General features: G+C 30.8%; 2 protein-coding genes across 16 annotated transcripts; one reads left to right on the plus strand and one right to left on the minus strand.

Moving 5' to 3' along the window:
* Positions 1 to 462: 462 nt before the first annotated feature.
* On the plus strand, positions 463 to 6,697 carry LOC101498530 (BTB/POZ domain-containing protein At5g47800-like). Of its 7 annotated transcripts, none has more exons than XM_073370647.1 (6): positions 463 to 526; positions 3,447 to 3,570; positions 3,774 to 3,843; positions 4,210 to 4,614; positions 4,860 to 5,600; positions 5,982 to 6,697. In XM_073370647.1, exons 2-6 carry the CDS (start codon positions 3,512 to 3,514, stop codon positions 6,489 to 6,491), a joined length of 1,785 nt encoding a protein of 594 aa, XP_073226748.1. In that variant the 5' UTR covers positions 463 to 526; positions 3,447 to 3,511; the 3' UTR covers positions 6,492 to 6,697. The 7 variants fall into 7 exon arrangements, with proteins under 7 accessions (XP_073226748.1, XP_004486374.1, XP_004486375.1 ...); XM_004486317.4 differs by lacking the exon at positions 463 to 526 and adding an exon at positions 533 to 871; XM_004486318.4 differs by lacking the exon at positions 463 to 526 and adding an exon at positions 533 to 871 and having other exon boundaries at positions 4,216 to 4,614.
* A 4,434-nt stretch (positions 6,698 to 11,131) lies between these two features.
* On the minus strand, positions 11,132 to 16,330 carry LOC101501527 (BTB/POZ domain-containing protein At5g47800-like). 9 transcript variants are annotated; one of them, XM_027331116.2, is made up of 5 exons: positions 14,393 to 14,472; positions 14,104 to 14,288; positions 13,491 to 13,718; positions 12,353 to 13,093; positions 11,132 to 11,971 (listed from the first exon to the last, which is right to left on the minus strand). In XM_027331116.2, the coding sequence occupies exons 4-5, from the start codon at positions 12,968 to 12,970 to the stop codon at positions 11,462 to 11,464; spliced, it is 1,128 nt and encodes a 375-aa protein (XP_027186917.1). In that variant the 5' UTR covers positions 12,971 to 13,093; positions 13,491 to 13,718; positions 14,104 to 14,288; positions 14,393 to 14,472; the 3' UTR covers positions 11,132 to 11,461. The 9 variants fall into 9 exon arrangements, 2 of the variants coding, with proteins under 2 accessions (XP_027186917.1, XP_027186915.1); XM_027331114.2 differs by lacking the exon at positions 13,491 to 13,718; XR_003470994.2 differs by lacking the exons at positions 11,132 to 11,971; positions 14,393 to 14,472 and adding an exon at positions 14,577 to 16,330 and having other exon boundaries at positions 12,957 to 13,093.
* Positions 16,331 to 20,058: the final 3,728 nt, after the last annotated feature.

Raw genomic sequence — 20,058 nt, forward strand, 5'->3', positions numbered from 1 at the left:
AATTGAACCCAAAAAAAAAAAAAAAAAAAAAAAAAAAACACTTATCCTACCTTGTCTCTTCTCTTCTTATTAAAAATATTGTCTACAAAATTATATTATTGTAAATATATAAAAAAATTAAATTATTATAATTTTTTTTCTTTCTATTTACGCCAAATTCTCTTAAAAGACATATCAGTGATCGTTGAATTAAAGATCGAACAAAGTATAATAAAACTTAAAATTTTAAATATTTTTAAATCATCTAATCTTAATTGATCCACGATTAATAAATTAATTTCACAAAACTAAATATAACTCTAACTCTGACTATGTATAATCCAAATAATGGAATATTCGAAAGTTTAGTGGGGGAAAGCATGATGATGAGTGCACAGTGGATATTTGAGGTATGTATAGAGTTGTCCCCACACATAAGCATCTTTACAATCAATATAGGAGCACTTTAGAATGCATTAGTCCACTTACAATGCATGCTTTTTCTCAATTAATCATACACATCACCAATTTTCATTTGTCTGTTCAGGTAAACACTTGTTTTTTTTCTTCAATTTTCCTTCTCTTCTATTCCATTTCAACAATATATTCAAATGAGTTTATCATAACATGCTTTTGATACATTACTATCTTGACTAATTCACACACTCTCTCTCTTCCTTCATGTACCTTATAACACTATTCAGACTCCCTATCTTTCTCTTCTTTTCTTTGTCTCTGAGGATTACTTGCATGAAACTAGTAAAGCATATTCCACTTTCATGTTTCACATGTCAAACCATATAATGCTTCTGCTTCTTCCTCTAAACACACTCTTCAAATTTGGACAGCTTTTTCACTAAGTAACATCAATTTTATTAATATATGTTCACAGGTATGTTTTTTTTATGCTTTATGTACTTTTTTATTTTTTAATTTCTTTAGACTTTCCAATGCATTATTATTTTCTTTGGTGTTTGATGAATGGTCTAATTATGTGACCATAGGGAGTAGCTAGGGAGGAATGTGGTTAAAGTATTTTATTTGACTTAGCACTTAACAACCAATTAAAAATCATTTTGGTTGTGTTATAAAAATGAAGAGCACTTTTGTCAGATATGTATAAGGAAAAAGCAGCATGGTAAAGTTATATAGGTTCTATGTGCCTAAAATAATTCCAATAGGAAAAGGACGAAAAGAAAATGATGTAACTTTGTTGTGGAGGTAGAGAGGAGTGTAATAAGTAAGTTGTAGAGAACTTTATCAATTGGTGAAGGGAAGAGTCACATAATTGCTTAAATGCCTTGCTCAATGACACCAGGAAGAGCATGTTCAAAAAAAAAAATAGATAGGAAAAATACAAATAAAGGTTCATTATTTAAGTTTAGGTTATAGATCAAAATTTGTGTTTAAATACTACGGTTTAGTAAACAAGATTAGACCTGAACCGTACTCACTTATCATCGATATACTATGAATCACTTGCCCTCAAGGTGAGATATTCGACTATGGTGTTTGTCGGGACATCAGTTGGATAATAGATGGCGGTCGAAATAAATTTCACACAAATAAAAGAAAAGTTATACACATTATCACATATTAATTGATCTCGACTATTGATTTGAAATCAGACGATTTCCGTTATATCTTTACTAAATTATATTTAAATAATATTCATTGTTGATTGAAGATCGAACGACCAAGATCAATAAACGTGTAATTCATTTCCTGCGTGAAATCCAAATCCAACATTCACCCATTTGTGTATCATTGATATTATGTTTAACAGCAAATCTAGCTGACATTTACTACACTTTTTGAGTTTTCACTATGATCATAAAATTGGGATCTGTGAGAGTTACCTCAAAGTAAAAAGGTGACTTACTTGTAAGGCCTTGAAGCTATGTTTTTTAGAAGAAAAACATGAAGGGCAATGCTTCTGTGTTGTGGAAAGCAATGGATGCAGCTCTACAAAAAACATAGTACTTTTAGCTTTACCATCATTTGTCTGTGAAAGCACAGACCAAAGTGTATGTCAGATTTTAACAAATGAATGGTGAAAAAGGCCTAGCACTACACTAACATCATATACTAGATCCTTAACCTCAACAACCATTATAGATTCATCTTTATTGCACCTATAGAGTATAGATGAATGTTTTTATTGATTTTAAAATTTGAAACTTGTCTAAAAGAGTTGCTTTTATGAAACTAATGCTCAACTTTTTCAGCAATTATAAGAATAAAATCTATGGAAGAAAAAGAGAAACAAAGTAAGAAAGAAAAAGATATATCTTCAGTGTTTCTTGGTTTCTATATACTACGATTTAGTTTACAAGTTTATCTTTTAACGACTCCATTATGCTTGTTGCACTTTCAGCTCTACTATGCCACACTTGTTGCGCTTTCTGCTACGCTTGAGAGTCACCACACTTATGAGCGAATATGAGTCATACACAATACTAATTATAAGTTTGAATTGAATAAAAAGTTTATATTACTTTATATTTATGAGTTGCTTTTATGAAACTAATGCTGACATTTCACTAAAATAATAAATGATTTTTTGTATTATCTTATGAAGGTTTTGGTCACACACTAGTTATTGCTGCATCACTTTCTCCCGAATTTTCATACCCTTTTTCTTAACATAATCAACCATTTCTATATATATATATGGAATCAAAAGTGTCTTCTGAAAATATTGGAGTATGTGTTAGCACATATTTTCTTTGGAATTATTAACACTTTTGATCCAACTACTATTAAAGCACAATTTTTCTTCTCCCTTAATACTAATAGTTAATTTCCCAAATTCCAATCATATTATGAATAGTCTTTACTATCTACTCTCTAGAAGGCACCATTAGTCAAGGTAAATTATATAGTTCATGTGCACAAAAATCTCAGTATATTAAAAAGTGAGCAATTTTTTAAAGAGTAAAATAGTACTAAATTTTAATTGTTGATGAAAAAATTAATGGTTCATACATACTGTAACACATTTATATCTTGTTATGTATCTGCATATAATATCAAAGTTGATTTATGTAGCAGCAATAATTGAGATTACTTATTTTACCTTTAAAGTGAATCAGTGAATTCTATTAACTGTAAAAGGTTCACTTTTAATCAAACATCACAAAGAAGTTACACTGTCGGCACAGCTGCAAGTGCAGGGTTTATTGTAGCATATGTATCATAAAGACATTGATATAAGCATTGCATTTTCCCTTTATCAGTTTCAGGGTTTACCAAACAATATTTATAACGCGACCTTATATTTCACCACACATGATCAATTCACAAACTCATGCACTTCAGTTTCTTGTTACATGTCAGAAACTGGCACAGTATGCATAATGTAGTGTTTCCACATTCACATCATTTTACTTAAACAGTTTCACCTACTTAACATAACTTGAAGTTTGAAGTAACTCATGCAGTATAATTAAACTAGAAATTTTCAGAATTTATGCAGGATTTGAAGTAGAGGTTTTTTTTTGTCATTGTGTAAAGATCAAAACAAATAGCTATGAAGTTCATGAAACTTGGAACAAGGTCAGATACTTTCTACACAGAACAAGCTACCAGGTATTCAAAGTCCATCTTAGGCCTAAATTGGTATACATCATATTTTCCTTCTGATATATATTTTCACAAATCAACATGTATTATATTATAAATAATAAAGATTCTTAGTAGAGGCTATTTATTTGATTTGATATTGTGATGAAAAGTTATAAGTATAGGAAACCTGATCTGAGTTTAATCCTAATCATAAATCACGAATGCAGGAGTCTAGTTTCAGATATACCTCCTGATCTTGTGATGAAAATCAATGACACCACTTATCTGCTACACAAGGTATTGGAATTAAATTAAGTGTATGTTTGGTTACACTTTTGGATGAGGTAAAATTGATTCTAGAGATTTAGAATTGATTTTAACATGTTTAGAGGTGTTCAAATAGAGTTGATTATGTTTCCAGATTTGATTTTATAACTCGAAACTAGAAGTTGTAGCTTATGCCTCAAGAATTGATTTCTAGCCTCAAATTAACGGTTAAATTCACTTTTATATGAATGTACCCAAAAAAAAATCACGTTATATTCAACTCACTTTTAAATGAAATTAAGTTTACAAAATCAATTTTCATCACCGCATGTGTATGGGTGTACAAAAAGGATACAATTTTTAATCTTGGTTCATCTATAATTCTACTTTTGTTAGTTGCAGTCTCCACTTCTTCGAAAATGTGGCCTTCTACAAAGACTTTGCTCTGATACTAATGATTCTGAGAGTGTTCCTCTAGAGCTTCATGATATGCCTGGTGGCCCAGATGCTTTTGAACTCTGCGCTAAGTTCTGCTATGGAGTTTCAATCAACATTAGTGCTCATAATTTTGTACCTGCACTCTGTGCTTCTAAGCTTCTCCAAATGAATGAGTCCATTGAGAGGGGAAACTTTGTAGGTAAACTTGAGTCTTTCTTCAGTTCATGCATTCTAGAAGGTTGGAAAGACTCCATTTCTACACTGCAAGCCACTGATAAATTACCAGAATGGTCTGAGAATCTTGGCATAATAAGAAAATGCATTGATTCAATTATTGAAAAAGTTCTTACACCTCCGTCACAGGTTAATAATCAATACCATAAAATTCCTCACATAAGATTTGATACTTAGCTATGAAGCATCGACACAGACGCGACATTGACACTGGTGATAATTAAAAAAATAGAAGTGGTTAAATGTAATAACATGTGTCAGTGTCGTGTCAGTGTCAGACAGTGCATGTGTTGGATGTTAGACATGCTTTCAATCCAAGGTGTCGGGGCTACATAGATAGACATTTTTTACTTAACAATGATGATTATGTGCAGGTTAAATGGTCCTACACTTACACTAGGCCTGGTTACAACAGAAAACAGCATCATTCTGTCCCAAAGGATTGGTGGACTGAGGATGTATCCATTCTAAACATAGATCTTTTCAGGTGCATAATAATGACTATTAGATCAACACATGTTCTTCCACCACAGCTTATTGGTGAAGCTTTACATGTCTATGCATGTAAGTGGTTACCTTTCATAAAGGTTAAAAGTTCAGGAAGTTCATCATCACAAACAGAAGAATCTAAGGAGAAAAACAGAAAAGTTCTTGAAACAATTGTGAGCATGATTCCTGCAGATAAAGGATCAGTTTCAGCTGGCTTCTTGTTAAGACTTTTGAGCATTTCAAGTAATCTAGGTGTCTCCACAGTGACAAAAACAGAATTAATAAAGAGAGCTAGCATACAGTTTCACGAGGCTAATGTGAGTGATTTGCTTTACCCCTCAACATCATCTTTGGACCAGAAATTTTATGATATAGAGTTAATTCAAGTAGTGCTGGAGAGTTTTTTGAAGTTTTGGAAAAGAATCTCAACTGGTGCTGGTGACAACAAGCACTACTTGTTAAGATCAATCACAAAAGTTGGTAAGCTCATTGATTCCTATCTTCAAGTGGTGGCAAGGGATGATAATATGACAGTGTCAAAGTTTGTTGCTCTTGTTGAAGCTGTGCCAGCTATTGGCAGATTAGAGCATGATGATTTGTACCAGGCAATAAACATTTATCTTAAGGTAAATTTATTAGTACCTTACACTCATAAACTGTCTAAACTTTGTTGAAATTTTCATGGTCTTTTTATTGTAGACTTGGCAATTTAGCTATGTTAACTTAAATTTGCATTAAAATGCATTCATCATAAGCAATTTAGTGGACAAATTTAATTATATGGTAATATTAAAGGTTTTAAGAAACGGTATGTGATTGCAATTGTGGTTGCGATGTCATAGTCTTTGATGTCTCTGCGACTGTATCGCAATCGCATCAACCTCATTTGACTGAAATTTTTCTGCAATATCAAAGATCACAGCATGATCATGACCGCATTTTAAAATCTTGGTTATGTATTATTTATGGTGCATTAATTACGTGACTTATGTACAATGTATAAACAGGTGCATCCTGACTTGAACAAATCCGAAAAGAAGCGCTTGTGTGGGATTCTAGAGTGCCAAAGATTGTCCTCAGAAGTGCGTGCACACGCTGTCACAAACGATTCTCTGCCGCTGCGAACCGTGGTGCAGCTCCTCTACTATGAACAAGAGAAAGACTCTAATGCAGCAACTAGTACAAAGGTGCAAAAACCACTTGAGCTACTTTTAGGAGCAAAAAAGAGAGCAGAACCTAGAGATAGCCATGGAAAGCAATCTCTAGGCCTTGACAAAGAAGAATTCAAGAGAGGAGAAATCACAAGAAGAGCCTCACTTGCTGAGAGTAGAGAAAAGGGTCAGCACAAAACTAAAAGGTTGGATGATAAGTTGGCATTGGACTTAGAAAAAAAGATGGTTATAAGAGAAAGCAAAGAAGAAAGTATGTCAGGTAGCAAGTTGAACTTAGATCATAAGAAAATGGTACAAAGGACTAGAAGCAACAAATCAGAATATGGCAGTGAAAAGAGAAGATAGATTTCATAATATAATACTAATAACCTTTGAAAAGTTCAAAGCAAATTATTCTCATTCCTCTATGTATGCAATTTCTCCCCTCCATTCTTATCTTATTATCTCTTGTTACCTATGTCATAAATGTAAGCAGGGTGTGATCCAGTGTAATTTCTATATTATTTAAAGGTTGAACTTGTTAAAAAGGTCAATGCAGTTGAATTCTCATAGACTGAAATAACTTCCTACTATTTCAAGTGAGTGAATCACCTGATTGGTTCATAACTTTGTCGGGCACTATCAGTTTAGTTCTTGAGAGTTTTATAATTTCAAATATAAAAGAATAATTTATCATCTGATCCTCTTAAGTTTGTTGAAGTGTGTTTGTAGCATATCCTCTAACAACAAATCATATAAAGAAAAGAAAACTAAAGAAAAGAGAAAAAGATCATAAGGTGTCCACTTTCTAAATGACATGAGTAATACATATTGAGTCTCTGACAAAAGAGTATACCATCTGCTACTCATTATTTGATAACATGTGTCACGACCCGAAAAGTAGACGCTATGACTGGCGCACGAGTTATACTTCTAGTCTGACAAGCCTATCAACTAACTTAACAATTAAATAGTTTTAAAAAACTATTTTAAAAAATATATTTAATTTTTATAGAATTCGACTCAATCATATTTAAATAGTTCTAAATCAACGTTTCTAAATTTTAAAATTATGTTTCAAACGTTTAACTCAATCATGAAATGAGTAAGTCACAAAGACTTAGTGAGGAGACAACAACCACCAACTAGAAGTGAAACACAAAAAGGCATGAAGAATTGTTTTACAACCTTGTGGCAATTATACTAAATAATAATATTTGAAATATAGATAATTATCAAATAATGTATACACATGATAAAATCATGAAACTTATAATTTAGTCGTTCATGTAGAAATATTTAAAATTCAATTTAAAGAAGTGAAATTACAATGAACAACCTTAAAAATCATAGAAAATCAAACAAGTAAAACCATAAATTTTTTAGAACAAATAAACTGTTTCATCTTATTGATACCCCTCTCCTCATAATGGTGGTCTTGCCCTTAGGAGTGATTCCATCTAACAGATAACCCGTTCCTCTAATTGCCGCAATGCATCATATATATCGCATTAATTTGGGAGCTTACATCTCGTTGATAGCCATCTTCTCATAAGGATGACATATCTGAAGTAAACAATGTCAATTATAAGGAATGAAGGTTTGAATTATAATTGCCCCTTTTAAAATATTCCTGTTTAAAACTGAAAATTCAACTAAGATTGATCTTGGTTAGTAAAAAAAACAGCAATATCGATGTTATCAATATAAAATATGATTATAAAGCATAAAATAAATAGAGATAGATATGGAGAGATCACACAAGGATATATCCTGGTTCACCTAACCCGGGTTAGGTCCAGTCCTCACAACCGTGAGATTTTCCACTAAGTGTTTAAAACAAAAAAACCTTCTTGGTTTTACAACACCTAGTTTAGATCAACCTTGATCTGCTACAAAGTTAAAACCTTTCCACCCAGAAAGGAGTTCAATCAAGTCACCTATCAACCTTGATAGGATTTCTTACAATCTACCCAAACTATACTAAACTCTTATAGTTTGAGTTTTACAATAATGATGAGATTGTTTTTGTTAGAATCTGAGATGTCTCTTTGAGATATGATTCTTTGACAGAGAAAAACACAAGAATGATTCTAGGAATCGAATGGGAAAAATCAGAACTAATTCAATGTATGTGAGTGAGAGAAACTCAAGTATGATTGAATGATTGATGCTTTTCTTGGCACTTTGAGTTGTGTATTGTTCTTCATCTTGAAGCTGCTTTTATAGACTTCAAGAGAGCTTGGGATGACTCATATGACCGTTGAAATAGGGCCAGTTGTCATGAAATAGTTGTTCGATAAAGTCTGGCAAAAAGCAAGAGTGATCACAACTGCATCCAAGATCGTTCTTGAGAACCATGATTGATCTTCGAATTTAGTTGAAAATGAGCTGATTTGTACTTGTGACTCTTATCAGCTGACTGAGATGACTTCTTGCGTGCAGGTCAGGATTGAAGTACAACTTAGGTGTACTTTACAGCCTGTAAACTTGTACTTATAAATGCCTCATTTGAAGAATGATCTTGTTTTATACTATTAATGGAGCATATCTTTGATTCTTCAAATTCTAGAACAAATATAACTTAGATTTATCACTGCTGATTCTATATGAGGATATGAGATAAATAATGTTTCCAGGTAGGGGTGGGAATAGGTCAGGCCAGGCTTTGAAAGGCCTGAGTCTGGCCTACGATTTATTTTTTAGGCCTAAGCCTGGCCTACAGCCCATCATAGGCTTTTTTTCGGCCTGGTCTGGTCTTTTTAAAAGTCTCGTCTGGCCTGAAAGCCTATTTAAAATAATTTTTAAAAAATATGAAATAAACATCCTTTAAACTCTAAAAAATAATTTTTTGTGTCAAATAATAGATTTTTTTTTTTTTTTTTCTGAAACAAACACACTCATTATTACCTTTTAAACAAATATGGAAGACTACTGAGCGTTTGACTAATTGAACAGCTATCAAATATGAAATGACTACCAAATATGAAATGCTACCGAATATGGAACAACTATTGAATATGGAATGCTTACTGAGTAATTGCTTAATTGATAGAATTTAAAATAGGAAATAATATTATTAATATAATAATAATAATAATAATAATAATAATAATAATAATAATAATAATAAATAATATTAATAAATAATAAAATATATATAGGTCGGCCTGTTAGGCCTAATAGGCTTTTTTATAAGCCTGAGTGTGACCTATTTAAATAAATAGGCTTTAAAAATGGTCTAAGCCTAGCCTTTTTATTAAATAGGCCAGGCCAGGTCAGACCATAGACCCCTGACGGACGGCCTAGCCTATTCCCATCCCTATTTCCAGGATCCAATCTTTTACAAGGAAACTGATTATTCTTGTTTCTGCCATAAACGAAGATCGTTCTTCGTTTCTCATCAATAAGTCAAGATCGATCTTCGTTTTCCAGAACTGCTTCAAGATCAATCTTCGTTTTCCAGAACTGCTTTCTTTGATTTTAATGAGATCTGATTTGTGATGTTTGATACCTATCTTGTTTTAACACACTCAAATGCACATGTTAAATAACAAAACACTTAGAATCATAATTAGAATTCTTAATTAACTTTTTTTTTTGTTTTCATCAAAACATTAAATTGAGATTTTGTCTCAACAATATCTCATAGTGGTGGCTTCATCTAACGGGTAACTAGGTGGATCTACCTCCGTCAAATATTTCATAATTATAATAACGATTTCCAAAAATACATATTTAAAGATCATTTCTCATTTCATTCTAACTCATGGAAAACACATTCAATTGTACATCAATTCAATATTTAAATACTTTATAACTATTAAATAAGTCAAACTATAAACATATTATATAACAAAGACTATGAACATAAATAAAGAATGAAATCGAGAAAAAATCAAAGGTTGTGTTCCTCAATTTTTTAAATAACTACTTTAACATAGAAACAAGTAAAATAATAATTTTAATATAATAAAAATATGTGACAATGATCGTCGTCTATTCACCACTATGGAGAATCAACTAAGTTTGTTCTCCAACAACTCACAGAGTAGCGTGTAGGACCTCGGCCAACAAATCTGAGTATCAAAAATATTCTCAAGACTTTAGAAAAAAATATTATAAAGTTTAGCTAACTCTAGAAAACCATAAAAATCCTTTAAATTTTACCTTAAACACCAAAATAAGATTTTTAAACAAAACTACATTTTTCTAGAGATTCATTCTTAACATAAGAGCTGTGTATTTACTTCAAAGAGTCTCAATAAACATCTTTCAAAGGATGGATACTCTTTTCTTTCCTTAACTCACTAACCCTAACCCCAAAATCCTAACCAAGAGTATTTGTAGGAGTATGAGAAGTTATGTTTTTGGAGATGTTAAATTCATTTTAAGGGTTAGGGGTTTATGTGTGCAATTTGTGTTGTGGAGTGAGAAGAAGCAATGAGAAAAAAAATAGAGGAAGGGGCTGGTGTTACTGTCGAGACAGAGAAAAAATGTTATGTGAAGTTTGGTTTGGTTTGGTTTATTTTAATTATTTATTATTATTCTTATTATTATTATTATTATTATTATTATTATTATTATTATTATTATTATTATTCCTCCTTCTTTGTGACTTACTCCTTTTGATTTAGAACTATTTAAATATGATTGAGTCGAATTCTCTAAAAATTAAATATATTTTTTAAAATAGTTTTTTAAAACTATTTAATTGTTAAGTTAGTTGATAGGCTTATCAGACTAGGAGTATAACTTGTGTGTCAGTCATAGCGTTCACTTTTCGGGTCATGACACATGTTATCAAATGATGAGTAGCAGATGGTATACTCTTTTGTCAGAGACTCAATATGTACTACTCATGTCATTTAGAAAGTGGACATCTTATGATCTTTTTCTCTTTTCTCTTTTCTTTAGTTTTCTTTTCTTTAGTTTTCTTTTCTTTATATGATTTGTCGTTAGAGGATATGCTACAAACACACTTCAACAAACGTAAGAGGATCAGATGATAAATTATTCTTTTATATTTGAAATTTTAAAACTCTCAAGAACTAAGCTGAAAGTGCCCGACAAAGTTATGAACCAATCAGGTGATTCACTCACTTGAAATAGTAGGAAGTTATTTCAGTCTATGAGAATTCAACTGGATTGACCTTTTTAACAAGTTCAACCTTTAAATAATATAGAAATTACACTGGATCACACCCTGCTTACATTTATGACATAGGTAACAAGAGATAATAAGATAAGAATGGAGGGGAGAAATTGCAAACATAGAGAAATGAGAATAATTGGCTTTGAATTTTTCAAAGGTTATTAGTCTTATATTATGAAATCTATCTTCTCTTTTCACTGCCATATTCTGATTTGTTGCTTCTTGTCCTTTGTACCATTTTCTTATGATCTAAATTCAACTTGCTGCCTGACATACTTTCTTCTTTGTTTTCTCTTATAACCATCTTTTTTTCTAAGTCCAATGCCAACTTATCATCCAACCTTTTAGTTTTTTGCTGACTCTTTTCTCTACTCTCAGCAAGTGAGGCTCTTCTTGTGATTTCTCCTCTCTTGAATTCTTCTTTGTCAAGGCCTAGAGATTGCTTTCCATGGCTATCTCTAGTTGCTGGTCTCTTTTTTGCTCCTAAAAGTAGCTCAAGTGGTTTTTGCACCTTTGTACTAGTTGCTGCATTAGATTCTTTCTCTTGTTCATAGTAGAGGAGCTGCACCACGGTTCGCAGCGGCAGATAATCGTTTGTGACAGCGTGTGCACGCACTTCTGAGGACAATCTTTGGCATTCTAGAATCCCACACAAGCGCTTCCTTTCGGATTTGCTTAAGTCAGGATGCACCTGTTTATGCATTGTACATAAGTCGCGTCATTAATGCACCATAAATAATACATAACCAAGATTTTAAAATGTGGTTATGATTATGCTGTGATCTTTGATATTGCAGAAAAATTTCAGTCAAATGAGGTTGATGCGATTGCGATACAATCACAGAGACATCAAAGACTCTGACATCACAACCACAATTGCAATCACATACCGTTTCTTAAAACCTTTAATATAACCATATAATAAAATTTGTCCACTAAATTTCTTATGACGAATGCAGTTTAATGCAAATTTAAGTTAACATAGCTAAATTGCCAAGTCTACAATAAAAAGACCATAAAAATTTCAACAAAGTTTAGACAGTTTATGAGTGTAAGGTACTAATAAATTTACCTTAAGATAAATGTTTATTGCCTGGTACAAATCATCATGCTCTAATCTGCCAATAGCTGGCACAGCTTCAACAAGAGCAACAAACTTTGACACTGTCATATTATCATCCCTTGCCACCACTTGAAGATAGGAATCAATGAGCTTACCAACTTTTGTGATTGATCTTAACAAGTAGTGCTTGTTGTCACCAGCACCAGTTGAGATTCTTTTCCAAAACTTCAAAAAACTCTCCAGCACTACTTGAACTAACTCTATATCATAAAATTTCTGGTCCAAATATGATGTTGAGGGGTAAAGCAAATCACTCACATTAGCCTCATGAAACTGTATGCTAGCTCTCTTTATTAATTCTGTTTTTGTCACTGTGGAGACACCTAGATTACTTGAAATGCTCAAAAGTCTTAACAAGAAGCCAGCTGAAACTGATCCTTTATCTGCAGGAATCATGCTCACAATTGTTTCAAGAACTTTTCTGTTTTTCTCCTTAGATTCTTCTGTTTGTGATGATGAACTTCCTGAACTTTTAACCTTTATGAAAGGTAACCACTTACATGCATAGACATGTAAAGCTTCACCAATAAGCTGTGGTGGAAGAACATGTGTTGATCTAATAGTCATTATTATGCACCTGAAAAGATCTATGTTTAGAATGGATACATCCTCAGTCCACCAATCCTTTGGGACAGAATGATGCTGTTTTCTGTTGTAACCAGGCCTAGTGTAAGTGTAGGACCATTTAACCTGCACATAATCATCATTGTTAAGTAAAAAATGTCTATCTATGTAGCCCCGACACCTTGGATTGAAAGCGTGTCTAACATCCAACACATGCATTGTCTGACACTGACACGACACTGACACATGTTATAACATTTAATCACTTTTATTTTTGAAATTATTACCGGTGTCTGTGTCGGTGCTTCATAGCTGAGTATCAAATCTTATGTGAGGAATTTATGGTATTGATTATTAACCTGTGATGGAGGTGTAAGAACTTTTTCAATAATTGAATCAATGCATTTTCTTATTATGCCAAGATTCTCAGACCATTCTGGTAACTTATCAGTGCCATGCAGTGTAGAAATGGAGTCTTTCCAACCTTCTAGAATGCATGAACTGAAGAAAGACTCAAGCTTACCTACAAAGTTTCCCCTCTCAATAGACTCATTCATTTGGAGAAGCTACAGAGTGCAGGTACAAAATTATGAGCACTAATGTTGATTGAAACTCCATAGCAGAACTTAGCACAGAGTTCAAAAGCATCTGAGCCACCACGCATATCATGAAGCTCTAGAGAAACACTCTCAGAATCATTAGTATGAGAGCAAAGTCTTTGTAGTAGGCCACATTTTGGAAGAAGTGGAAACTGCAACTAACAAAAGTAGAATTATAGATGAACCAAGATTAAAAATTGTATCCTTTTTGTACACACATACACATGCGTTGATGAAAATTGATTTTGTAAACTTAATTTCGTTTATGTTAGCACTTTTTTCCACTCCCAAGTGCTATTGCATTGGCCTGCTGACTAGAATTGGGTCTGGCAGATTCCTTGGACTCTGCTTCAGAAGGTTATCTAGTTGGCTAATTTCAGAATATTGGCAGGAAAATTGTGTTTTTAACTAGTTTTCATATCTACTTGAGCCAACAAAAGTCAAACATAACATAGGAATTCACTTCAAATCAAATACCAAATGGAGACAATGAATTCCACTAAAAACTAAATTAAACTTAATTGTTGAAACACTTACCTCAAATGTGTCCGAGAAGTATATATATGGCATTATTGCTTTGCTTCCACTGATATAACTTCTTGGTAATGCTTGCAGTCAGTTCTAAAATGATATATTAAGAAGGTTGCAAAAGCTTGCTTTTTATGCTTCTTCTGCTGTTGCAAACTCAATATGTTCAACGCCTCTGAACCTCCTTTCTTGATCTGTATGAAGACAGATGTCAACAATTCCTCCACAATCTTTGAAACAATTTTCCTTAAAAAAAATTAAATCGAGAAATATAGTACAGCAAATAGTTGACAAGCACCTATACAAAATGTATAATCCAAAGCCAAGTTTTCAAACATAAATCATCTCTGACGCATACAACACTTACGAGAGCACCTATGAAAAAAAAAATTCAGTAACATTTCATACCGTTGATTTGACATTTTACATTGCTAGAGCCTAGAACCAAGAAACAATTATTTCAAATAATTAACAAGTGCTACCTTCTGAAAGGTTTCCTATCTTCACCTCTTTTGGGAACACTAACTATGTTGCGACTCCAATGAGGCCATTTCATTGCGAAGCTGAAGAGCCCTATCATTGTTTCCCTTCTGCACGTGACAAGCGATCAACGTCTCATATATATTAACATTTGGAACCAATGATCGACCTTTCATAATCCTTAAATACTTCTCCGAATCTTCAAGCTTTCCAAAACGGCACAAACACTTAATCATCGATGAATAAACAGACAATCCAGGACACATAGACTTATACTCCATTTCATAATATATCTTGAGAACTTCTTGAACCTCGTCCTTTATAGCATAACCATAAATCAGATGAGAATAAGTCTCATCACTCGGCAAAAACCCTTTATCTAATAACACAGTCAAAAAATCATTTGCCTTCTCCACATCCCCATTCTCACAAAGCTTCGCAACCATCTTATCAAACGACGAACAACTAGGAACAAACCCAGCACACAACATTTCCTCGAAATAACTTGAACAATCTTTCAACCGTCCCGAATCCGCGCATCCAACGATAACACATTCAAAAGTCTCACCATAAGGCCTTAACCCCTTCGCTTCCATTTCCTTCATCAATTCAATTGCTTTATCAATTCGTCCCTTCCCACAAAACACTCGTATAAACGACGTGTGAACAAAGGAATTTTCATTAAAACCTCTTCTCACCATCTCCTCATATATCTCCAAAGCAGAATCCAAATTCCCTAACCTAATTTTAACATGAACAATCAAAGAGTAAGCAACAGAATCACCAATCAAATTCTTCTGTAACAATCTCTTCAACAGTGTAACTAACTTAACTAACTCATTATCAACATCTTCTTCTTCCACATTTCCCTTTTCTAACATTCTCAATATCAAACTCAAATTAACAATAACCGAAGGAGAATGCGAATTTCGCTTACCGATAATTTGATCCAGGGCATCCACATTCCTTTGTAACAATCCCTCTTTACAAAGAGCATCAATCATAATCCTCAATGTAACTACATTAGGGTAAATTCTTTTCCCAATCATGTAACCGTAAACGTCCCAAACGGTGGAAAAACGGTTACCCTTCTGAGCAACATAAAGCAGAGCATTGAAACTTGATAAACTAACGCAAAAGCCACACTCCTCGACGCAACGGCAAACGGCGAAAGCAACGTCCGTTAATCTAGCTTTAGCATAGGCTTTAACGAGAAGATCGAAAACCGGAAGGTGAGAACCGGAGACAGACTCAGAGGTGTTTATAAATGAATCAATAATCGCACGAACTGTATGGGTTTTGGTGTGTTTGTTTACGAGGGATTCGAGTAATGCATTAGCGTCGGTGATTAAACCAGCTTGGAGTAAAAGGTGGATGGTTATGGAGTAAGAGCGAAGTCCGTGTTGAAAACTGTGCGTCTTGGAGGACCAGTGGAAGAAACTTAATGCGTTTTTTGCGTCGGTCGGGTGTTTTAGCTCTAACAAGACTTGTTCAACTAATGAATGGTTTAATTTGATGGAACTGAATTTGTGGGTAAGGGTGTCCCAATTCTGTTTCATTCTGAATGAATTGCATAATAAGGTAACGATGTTGGTGGTGGTGGTGTGTTTGGGTGTTGAGTTAAACGAAGTCTCTGAATGGAGTTTGTGGAAACTGAGTCTGCTTAACAACTTCAGAGGTTTCGAAATGGATCTCATTTCGGATTAACTTCCTCGTCGCTTCGCTGCTATGGCCTATGGGTAAATCAATGTTTGTAGAAGAAAATGAACCAAAAGTTGTAAATTCTTTAAATATATTTTAGATAATTCTTTTTAAATTATTTATTAAAATATAATTTACTAGAAACTATTATTTTAATTTGATAAAAATATTAATATTTCAAGAAATTTAAAAGAAATTTTGGTTTAATTTTAAAAAACCTATAGTAATATGAATGTTTTAAAAAAATATTGATATAAAGTTTCAGTAATCTTTTATACAAATTTAGAATTTAACAAAAAATGACAAATATTTTAGGCACACAAAATGAACTTATTATTTACATTAAAATCAATTATTTTTAAATATTTTAATGTGCATTTTAGATCATTCTTTATAATGTTTTCCACAATATATTTTTAAATATATTTTAGATAATTCTTTTTAAAGTGTGAGAGTTCTTGTATTTTTTAATTTACATCTTGGTTTTTCAACAAATAAATACATGACTATAATTAGTGTAAGTTATTTTATATATCGAAATAGAAAGACAATGACATATATATCATTTTTATGCTTTCAAACTTTTTTCTTTTAGATAAACAAAAAGTGTGAAAAATTTTACATTATACTTTAATTCTATTTATATACTTTAATTCTTTTAAATAATATTTTATGTTATCAATCTTCTCCACAAATTATGGCAATCAATTACTCAAATTATACATTGAGCATTCAACTACTCACTCAATTTAATGAAAAAAACTACCAAACAACTCATAAGTATTGTCACGAATGCTTTTAACCTAATTCTTTGTATTATTTTCCTATATTTTTTTTATCTATGTCTTTTAGCATAATATATTTTTTTTTTATACAAATCATTTTCTTTTCTTTAACTACTATATATTATTTTGTATCCGTCGAATATTTTCAAATTCTTAAACAACAAAATAGTTTTTCTTATATTGTCTTTGGCATTTTCAGCTCTTTTATTCCTTATGCTTTCTCAATTCAAACCATCAATGCATTGTGAGCATTATTTCGAAAACATTTTAATATTTGTAGGAAAAAATGTTAAAATTTTAAAAATTCTTACATAACTTAAATACTTTAATAAAAATAGAGTTTACGATTATCAATTATATAATTTATCTTTTAAATCATGGTTAATATTTTATGTCCATATACCAATTTTTTTGAAATATTGATATTGTTATGTATGGTTATATACTAAAACATATTTTTAATGCTTTTTTTAGTACAAAATAGTAAATTGTTTCATTATTATAAAGAAAAAAAACTAATTTTCATTACTTTCAATTTATGTCAATCATTTATATGATAATATTTTACGTTATCAATCTTCTGTACAATTACTTCATTTAATGGTGAGTAATAATTTATTTTCTCTCTCTTTTAATTATGCATTTTTTGATAATATTATTATGCATTTCTCATTACACTCAAATTAGTGGTAAATAATGATTTCATACATTGAAAATTTAACTACTCATTCAATTTAACGAAAAAAACCATCAAATCACTCATGAGCATTGTCACGAATGCTTTTTACCTAACCCTTTGTATTATTTTCCTTCTTTTTTATTTGTTTGTGCATATTTTTTTGTTGTTGTTACAAATCATTTTCTTTTCTTTAACTAATATATATTATATCTTAGATACAATCATTCTCGTAAAATGTATCAATGAATTGTATCTTAGATACAATCATCTTCGTAAAATGTATAGTAGTTGCAAAATAGGTTCCTCAAAAATGGTTGAGTCTGAATAGACATAGAGAATATTTGTGGAAGTTTATGAAAGGTTTAGAGAATATTTGTAATAAAATCTTTTATTTACTAAATGAACTATTTTAGATTAGATAATAATATATAAACTAGATATTTACTCGTAATATATTAAGCTAAGATGAAATTGCACTTAATTTTACAAACATTACAAATTGAACTTAGAAGCAAAGATAATTAGTAGATGATAGTTGTTGAATGATATATTAGAAGTATACAAATTTTATGTTGTACAAGTGAAGTAAGTTTTGCAACATGTATCAATTTTTATCAACAATTGTATTAATAAGTCTTATCATTTGATCAAATGAGATATTATGAGATTTAATGATCTAATGGTGGAAAATAAACTTTGCATAGTGCAAGATGATATTACTTATGTACATTACAAAAAGCCTACAAAATCATCATCTTTAGTATGATGTTTATTGTAATTTTTCTATCACCTTCTACCCATGTACTAAAATTTCTCAGATATTGATATACATATATTAATATATTAAAATTTTCTATCATCTTTTGAACTCTGTTTAAATAAAATAGACAATGCATTTCAAGAGTTATGTGAGAGTTTGTATAAATCAAATCAATTCACCGTTTGTTATTGTTTGTGTACTCATATTTGATATTTAACCAATGATATTTCTCTAAGATAAAAATTAATCAGTCTTTCATTAGATAATAATTGAATGATTTTAATAGACAAATGAGAGTTTCCAAATTTATTATATGATAAAATTATATAATAAGCATATAGGGAGTGAGTTTTGGTTATAAAATTGGTGCAAAAACAACAAATACAAAATAAAATGAAAATATTAATGGAAGAATGAATATGAGATAGCCATAGAGAAGAGTGATAGCAAGATGTATTTTGAAGGTAGCACATCATAATGACTTTGATGTGGCAAAATTATGATGAAGTGACATAAGAAGAGCTGAATTGTAGCTTCATCAGAGGCTATTTTAATAAATTATAAAAAGATTTATAAATAGATTTTATAAATTATAAATATTTTATTCAATTCCTTAGCTTAATTTTAGGTCATTTATAATTTTTTATTTATTTTATCATTTATTTAATTTTAAATAATGATTTGATCTTTTATGTCTTAAAAATGTCAACAATATTTTTTTTACATAAATGCATAGAATTCATCATAATCTTCAAATAAAATTTAGAAAATTAATAATTATCTTCAACAAAATACATGTTTTCATCAAATTCATAACTCAAATAAACTCATATTTTTATCTTCAACAACATCAAATACAAAACTCACAATTTAAAATTTATGTTACAAATTTAATTTAGGGAAGAATATAAAGAAGAAGAATATATTATCTTGATGATTTGGAAATCAGATCTTAAAATATAACTTCTTTAATTGATGAATTTGATGTTGTTGGAGATTAAAATATGAAATTATTTGAATATGTGAGTTATGAATTTGATGAATATATGAATTTTCTTGAAATTGATAATGAATTTTTTGGGTTTTGTTTGAAGATATGAATTTTGATATTATTGACATTTTAAAATATAAATGATCAAATATTATTTAAAACTAAATAAAGACAAATAAAAATAAATAAATAATCTTATAAAATTAAATTAAAACACCGGATGAGATATTTTATACATAGAAGATATTTTGTCATATATTACCTATATCTATTCATAATTTAGAGTCCCAACTGAAAAACATGTATGATTTGGATTGTGTTTATCGACATAGTTGTATTATCATTGAACATATATCAAATTTATGCATATATTTATTATTTATCAATGATTTAAAAAAAATAAATAATCGGAGACAGGAAACCTTGTAATAACTTTGATTGAATTTGTCATTATAGTTTTATTGTCATTGAACCTACATCAACTGTATGGATATATATATATATATATATATATATATATATATATATATATATATATATATAAAATACACATATAGAAATATCAAAC

This window comes from Cicer arietinum, chromosome 1 (assembly GCF_000331145.2).
Source record: "Cicer arietinum cultivar CDC Frontier isolate Library 1 chromosome 1, Cicar.CDCFrontier_v2.0, whole genome shotgun sequence".
NCBI classification, from domain to species: Eukaryota; Viridiplantae; Streptophyta; class Magnoliopsida; order Fabales; family Fabaceae; genus Cicer; species Cicer arietinum.